This window comes from Asterias rubens, chromosome 9 (genome assembly GCF_902459465.1).
Source record: "Asterias rubens chromosome 9, eAstRub1.3, whole genome shotgun sequence".
Taxonomy (NCBI): Eukaryota; Metazoa; Echinodermata; class Asteroidea; order Forcipulatida; family Asteriidae; genus Asterias; species Asterias rubens.
The window spans coordinates 16,897,622-16,905,697 of NC_047070.1; the positions used below are offsets into that span (position 1 = coordinate 16,897,622).

Sequence of the window (8,076 nt, forward strand, 5' to 3'; positions counted from 1 at the left end):
GAGACAAATGCCAAATCCCAATTGCAGTCGCCCACACATATAATTTACACGTATACCCCCTGTTATAACAAGCAACCATGAACATCCACATCTTATCAAAGGTTGTTTTCAACCCCTCCCCCCCCCCACCCTTCCTCATTTGTCTATCAATGATTTAGTCGTTGAAAGTTTGATCCAGCTCTCGATTGTAGTCAACGGCTCGTAACAGCACACCCACCGCTCGACTCCAAGCTTTATTCCACATATTAATTCCAGTACTATTATATTCAGTGGCAGACTTATATTTCCAAAGGAGGGACAGAGGAAATCGATAAGTCATGGTTATGGAAGACAACACTGGCATTCTCTCTGTGTGTGATTATCATTTCTATGTGATGAGTAGGCCTTGGATATACGGGTCTATTTTCGGCTCAGGCTGGCAGAACGGTTCAATAAATTGTCACACTCAAAACCATCTTGGAGGCGGCTTTTTTTGTATTGGTTAACACGTAGCCGCCCCGATATGGAACTGCCCAAGTACAAATGCTTCATCTAAAATCACCCTCTCAATATTATAGTTGCGGTATTTTGTCATCTTAATTATAAACGGACACCCTGTCATTAAACATTGTATTTAATTTTCCCTTTACAGCATCATGAGACCAATACCCCAATTTGTTGTTTTGTCACACGAGGTCATTTTGCAAATATTACATCCTTGCTACAATTTAGCATGGGACCCGTGCTAAATTGCTTTCGTGTGAAAGTGGTTTTTGCTCACACAAAGTGTACACAGTAGACACATTTGAGTTGATTTACATAATGGACACGGCGAGTACGTATCCATTGGTTTTATAATTCTATTCTTGTTCAAAGGATAATTGGGATGCGTTTAAAAATACTTCTTGACAATAACAAGTTTTAACAGTAAGTATGTATCACACTAGTAGGTAAAAGCCAAGGGGGCGATGTCATTCCTCATTCTTAATTTTAAATAACCATTAGATAAGTAAAACAATACATTTGTTAAAAAACAATTAAGTACTTTGTTTTAAGTTTAAAGAGTCCGCAGTTAGGTTTGATATTCCCGCAGTAATTAATGGTCAGACTTTTGCAGACTACGTCTTGTCATGTCACTGTATACAACGTCATTCGTCTTGTGTCAAGTCAAGCTATACAAAAATGCGGTACAAAATACTGCCTTCAGATTTTGTGCACAAAGGTCCGGAAGTTAATAGCAAAAACTTGAAGAATTTTTATTCGGAAAAAAGTAAGCTTTTACAAGTTTTTTTTTTAATGCTGTTCTGCTTTGCTGCGACATTTACGAAATGTGAATGTTTCGGAACGTGTGAAACTGTATACATCGGCGATGGGTTTAGAAATACACATTTATGATTCATAGATCGTATAGCAATTCTTGTTTAACCAGCCGTGTTTGAACAAATAAACAAGATTCTGCTAGAGAACTGTCACGAGATTCTGCTAGAGAACTGTCACGTAGATTTTAAAATGAACAAACTCAACAATCAACTTGCTCGCAAAAATAAACTAGTCTCAGAGCGATCTCGAGAGGTATAACGGTAACTACCAATAGTGTCTCAAACAAACACAACTATCAAAGCAGTCTGCATTACTCACGACGGTTTTGATGTCATAACGTAGCCATTATAATTTCGACTCTACTTGAGAAGTGATTGATATGTGCGGGAAATACGGGTACATTTTTACTTGCATTGATTTTGCTGGATGAGGCTTTACAGTCACTATAGTTCCATTTGTTTCGGATGAATTGTACGTCACTCAAGTCGTGTGTCGTCAAGTTTCAGTCCGAAAATCTCTAATCGGTTGGCTCGACAACAAAATAAATAAAATCACTATCTTGACGTGTCAGATATTCATTGCTTACTACCTTCGGCGAGCATTGGACATTTCGCAATTAACTAAAATGTTTCTGGTATAAAGCGAAGCTCGATTTAACTTGGGAGACTGTACTATTACATAATAATAATACAAAATTATATGTCTTTCTATTTGTCCTAATGAAGTAGGCGCACTACCTCGATCAAATCTAAGACACGTTTTGTACAATACTACTAGCCATAACTGCAATCGAATTAATATTAACTTTCTCAAGTTGACCCTTGATAAAGATCGGCGCCCAATTTCATGGCTCTGCTTATCTCGTAATTCTACAGTAAACGGAGCCATCAATTGGAACCTGGGCCCAATTTCAAAGAGCTGCTTAAGCACAAAAGTAGTAAGCTACTAGAATATGGTTACCACCCAAAACTGATTTGCCACCATGTACAGTGTGTGACTGGCATCCTGCTCATTTCTGCTAAGCAATCCACTCTACTTAAGCAACATTTTCTGCTTATGAGCAGTTCTATGAAATTGGGCACAGTATGTTGATTTCTTGTTCGGTTAAAGGTACGTTCGAAAGACGTAACCCAATTCAGAATTGTCGCCCAAATGCTGTCAGCATGATCTTCACTTTGGCAATCACAATCCAAACATGAACATCATAGTCATATTGTTGCCACGCATAACTCAACTAGAGCAAGATATTATATTAATATGGCAGTCATAATAGAAACGCTGCTGGTTACTAAAGAGAGCCTGGTTTGTACCAACCCTATTATACTATAAAACTGGTTAAGTTAAATTAACTAGTATACCAATCATATCTCAGGCTAGCAATGACAAAAACACAGCTATGGAATAATGTAATTGTTCGGACGAGTAATGACATGTTCAATTAACATCCAACAGTTAGAAGGTTTGACCCATCATTGATTTACATCCGGAGTGCGACCATTTTAATACTCTCGCTCTCCTCGACCAAAGCTATCGGAAATCTTGAGCAAATGTCTCCCCAAAACTGGGTCTGGTTTGCTAGAAACCGACCGATAAACAGTTTGTATTCTGTTTAGCGATTCAGCGCACGTTCGCAATCTGAGTGTTCCGATTTGGTCAGGACGAATTGAGATTCGTTAAAAAGGAGGCCTGCTTCTTAAATGGAGATATGTCAGAAACACGCTCAGCAAGTTTGTGCTGGTGTTAAAGTCTATGGAAATTAATTTCAGTTTTAAAACATACCGGGTCACAATCAATCATGTGTCATACCTTTACTAGGTTAATATGTCCCCGAGTCCGATAGCTTTTTCTACAAGCGGGTGTTAGAAGATATCTCAGACCTATATACCAATACATGAAGACCTGTTATTAACACTTGTATTTATCAATACGTAATGACAATTATAAGCTGAGGTTGTCTTTAATTACTTTTTTTAGGAACAACAAAGGATGAAAAAAGCTGTTCTTCTAAAAAATAAAAAAAACATCCACCTCCAAAATAAAAACAAAATAAAATAGTAAACATAACAAAATCTGGACACTTAGAAATCCAAATGTCAAATACAACACGACGGTTGATGGGGAGGTTTTTCTGAAATGATTTTGGAGCAAACAATCAACTGGAAAGCAAACGGCAATACATTCCCAAAGGATCATGTTTCTTTTCCATTTCTTCTCATCCAATGATGTTTGATATCCCACAGGAAATAAAACAAATGTATGGGAAAACTACAAGCACTGCATTGATTTCTTTTAAAAGCATGAACCACATCCAGTCTATATCTATGTATATCATCTTCTTATTTTATCAAGTCTGTTGCATTTTGGTTACAGATAAACACACAGGATAATTGAAAATCATATGATTTTTGTGGTCAAGTTAGGCATATAATTGAGGGGAGGTGAAAGTGTTTTGAAAGTATACAAAAAGCTTTAATTAATATTGTCCAGCATAATGCACGGAAAACCTGTGAAAACATCTACTGCCGGTAATGCGAAATGGTGTTATAAAGGGTTGCAATAAGTAAAATTGTACTTCTGAACCCACTCTTACTAAATTCATTTAGTATCTCAAATAAAGGTTTTAAAAAAAAGCTATTGCAATGTCGATTGTTTATACTATTATTTGTGTTAAATATTGCTTTGGCATGCAGACAGATCGGGTGATGCACCTTTTAACTAGTTGGCAATTAACGGAGTAGCAACAACTTTTACCGGCTTCGGGCAACTTTCATTCCAGAAAAATAATTGTCGAATCCGTCTTCAAAGAATCACCCCCTGTGGCTCACAAAATATTATCGCATGTATTCACAGACATCTCTTATACAATACCTGACAAGTCTCAGTAGACTTAGATCTATTCAGCCAAATGTGTTCCATTTTGTCATTTTGTTTAAGCAGGTGTTTTATTGGGCCATGGTAATTGTTATAATATATCAAGTGACAGGATTGTTCTTAGAAAAAAATGTAATCGAAAGCCAATGGGCACAGTGACTTTTCCTATTTAGGACTCATACGACAAGCGATTGTACAATGAATCAACAACGCTCAGTCACCCAAATGATTATAAAGAAAAAAAGGTTGTATAAAATAATTGTTTGAGCAGTAATTTTGTTCATTATACTTTTGTACTATAAAATACTTGTGGAATAATATTACTTGTACGTGACAATATAACCGGATAATTGTTCGTCAACTTCCCTATTAGTATTTTCTTGGACAGTGACAACACGCATATATAATGACTCTAGCACAATAATTGTTCTATCATTAGGCCAAGCATTTGGGCCTAATGAGGAAACTTCCGGTATCAAGTCATCACAGCATCATCAGTGGCTCTTGATGTTGATGCAAATGTCTTCATTTATTAGTAATTAGTCAGCGTGGAGAGATACTGCCGCCTCTTGTACGAATCACTTGCACAACAGAAAATCAGCCTCTTGAAAGCGTTGCGAAAGTCTCGGTTAAAGATGGTGTAAATGACGGGGTTAGCGGCCGAGTTGACCCACCCCAGCCAGGTGACCGTGGCATAGGTCGCGTGGGTGATCTCGCAGTGGGGACACAGTCCGATTACAACGTTCGTAATGAAGAAAGGTAGCCAGCAGCAAATGAAGACAGTCACTACGATGGAGAGGACCGAGGTGGCCTTACGTTCCCTGGCTACCGAGATGCGCTTAGTCCTGGACTCCGTCCTCTCACCCGAACTCGCCTCGTGCGACTTCCGATCGTGCTGCTTTTCCACCTCCCCACTTGACGATTGTTCTTGCTTGTCACACAGAGTGGCGAAATTCTCCGTCTTTTCGTTGACGAACTTCGTCACGAGAGTTGTTTTGCCAGCACCGACGCCGTTCTTGTAGGCAGGACCCTTGCGGTATTTGATACTGCCACCGGGCTTTCGTCGGCCCAGTTTCTGCACGGAGCGGAATATTTTGTAATATACAATGAGAAGAACGAAACATGGAACGTAGAAGGAAAGGCAGGAAGATCCGACTTGGAATATAGGGCTGATATTGAGTTGACATTCATGCGAAGCCATGGCATCGTAGCCACCGACTAGGACTAGAGCAGGGATTGAGATCAGAAACGATAGTCCCCAGGTGGATAGGATGGTGATTAGAGACATGATGGGTGTTCTCTTGATAGCGTACTGGATGGGACGTGTGATGGCCAAGAAGCGATCCACTGAGATCACGCAGAGGTTCCAGATGGAGGAAGTACACGTCAGGACATCCATGGAGACCCAGACGTCACAGATGATGGGGCCGAGATACCAGAGCCCACCGACCACCTCCTGGTAGAGACCGAGGGGCATCACCACCGAACTGACGGCTAGGTCGGCCACGGCCAGCGACACGATGAAATAGTTGGCCACAATACGGAGGTTGCGGAACTTGAAGACGGAGATACAGACAAGGAGGTTGCCGATGACCCCACAGATAATGATGGGTGTGAGCAGGGCCACCTTTAAGATGGTCATCGCAATGTCAATCTGTGGGTCCTCCACCGTCAAGTTACCGAACGGATTCGGGAAACTTGAGTTATCCATTCTCAAAAAGGTTTCCTCAGTCAAACATCTAGAACGGTACAACAGTATCTGAGCTTCGTTTAATAATAGTGGCTTGCACTCAATTCTCTGTCTCTCCTCATGAAATCACATCTCTGAATTACTCCACAGTGACTGCCGAAATGAGGCTTTCATCTCGATTTTTATAGTAGTAGCGAGGAACAAGGCATGGTGTTTTCCTCCCTGCCGGTAATGTCGTCAAAAAAAGCTGTCCCCGCGTGCGTTGGAAGAAATCAAGGGTAACCTCCCGAGGTGGTTGAATATTATCCGATCTGACTCGTCACTGAGGGACACAACTCATCTGATACTGGCATGTCCGATGCACTTGTAATACAGTACGGCTAGCCCCAATGCAGTACCCGTGACTGAGATGCGGGCCCATCAAAGCCACGCTTTATGAATCAAGCTCTCTCACACACACACACACGCACCATGCTCATCATCAATGTTTCACTGTGTGTAGCAGTACAACATCACCACAGCTACAGCGACGTATCTTGGCCAGAGCAGAGAAGACACACGCATGCGTCATTACAGAAAAGCCTCATCACCAGCAGCCAATCACAGTTCGTTGCTGGTGAACCAGGGATTATTAGCATTCACCGGGCGTGATAACCAAGAGCAATAACTTGCACTGCGGAAAGAGAGTTTCAGTCGACCTACCTTAGCTTGTACCGAACAGCTCTCGCTAAAAACATGGTTGACAGAGTCAAACGTTGAACAAGCTCGCAGAATAAGAGGGAAACAAACGTATTGTAAAACAGAAATCGCTTCACCGAACACATCACACGGGACGAGAAAGGGGAAAGACTGAGCAGTCGATCTATTATGAATCAGTCAGGGAGAGAAAATCTATACAAGACAAAACAACAACCAAATGGTCATACGTTGCTCATATTGTGTTTTGTGACAAAACATTTGGACGTTGCATCACACTGTTTACGGAATAATCTACACAGGACAGATAGTGTGAAACCCAATAATAAGAGCTCTAACATTGGCTCCATTATATATCACTATCGTATATTTGTTATAAGGCGGACCTGTATAGCGATATATACAATTAGTCCTAATGTTTGGTCTTTCCTTTTGAATGCACAACATTGATTTGACGAGTGGTCAATTTAACAAGTGGCACCGAATAATTAGCTGCATGTAAAATGCACAGAGTTTGACATGGCCAGTTGAGCTTGGAAGGCCTTAACATTGTAAAAGGGAACGTACATGTAAATATTATTTGGTTTTTAGCACCGTTGATAAAATTATGTATAATACAACTAACATCTGGACATTTCTGTTCAAAATGTTGTAGCTTTTTTGAGATATTACCGAAAGTCAGGAGGGATCATGTTCCCACTGGAAGTAATACACGCCGTAACTTGCACACACATTCTGAGAGACGTTATTGTCGGTTACTCTTTTCAGACTCAAATTTTGGGGCATAACAATTTATATCCAAAGCGCATAAAACTAATGTATTCAAAGTGAAATGATTCTCAAAATGCTTTACACTATAGAAAGCATACTGTAGTTTTTACCAAATAAGTTGTTTTATTGGCATTTATTTTATGAGTGAATACAAAAAGGAAGCCACTGGTGAGACCTGTTGCAACAAGCCAGCCATTTATCGTTATCAAGGGGAAACAGTCCTCCCCATGTTGTATTTACATTATTCCTAGCAGTCCGTTTGCTCAAGCTTGGTTTCGCTCTCGGTGCTCAAGTTCCCTATAATTTGTTCCTGTTAAATGGGAATGACAAATTGGCCGAATAAATACCCTTCAGAGATTTCGGTTCGGACACTGATGACGGTTGTGGCAATATGCCCAACGAGTTTCAACTTTTGTTAACATAGCATTACTCCTCAAGTTGGTACAACCGTGGAGGGATGGAAAAAAAAAAAAAATAAAAAAAAAATAAAGGCATATTATTCTTACTCCAAAAACACGGCGTTGCCAGATGGAAAATTTGAGGGAAATGTGCGTATTGATTGAAGGAAAAGGTCGTATAATAAATGAACGCAGTTCGCGATGACGTTATGAACATGACCTATGAATATTACGGAATCGATGGAAATACTGACCCCCCAAAAGTCCCAAATCAAAATTATGATAATTTGCCACCGCTGACTCTTCATAATGGGGGGGGGGGGGTGAAGTCAACATTAATCTGTTGATGGT

General features: G+C 40.2%; 1 protein-coding gene across 1 annotated transcript; it reads right to left on the bottom strand.

Annotated features, from left to right (window-relative positions):
* Window positions 1-789: 789 nt before the first annotated feature.
* LOC117294564 (octopamine receptor-like) lies at window positions 790-6,628 on the bottom strand. Its single transcript, XM_033777021.1, has one exon. The coding sequence runs from the start codon at window positions 5,879-5,881 to the stop codon at window positions 4,703-4,705; it is 1,179 nt and encodes a 392-aa protein (XP_033632912.1). The 5' UTR covers window positions 5,882-6,628; the 3' UTR covers window positions 790-4,702.
* Window positions 6,629-8,076: the final 1,448 nt, after the last annotated feature.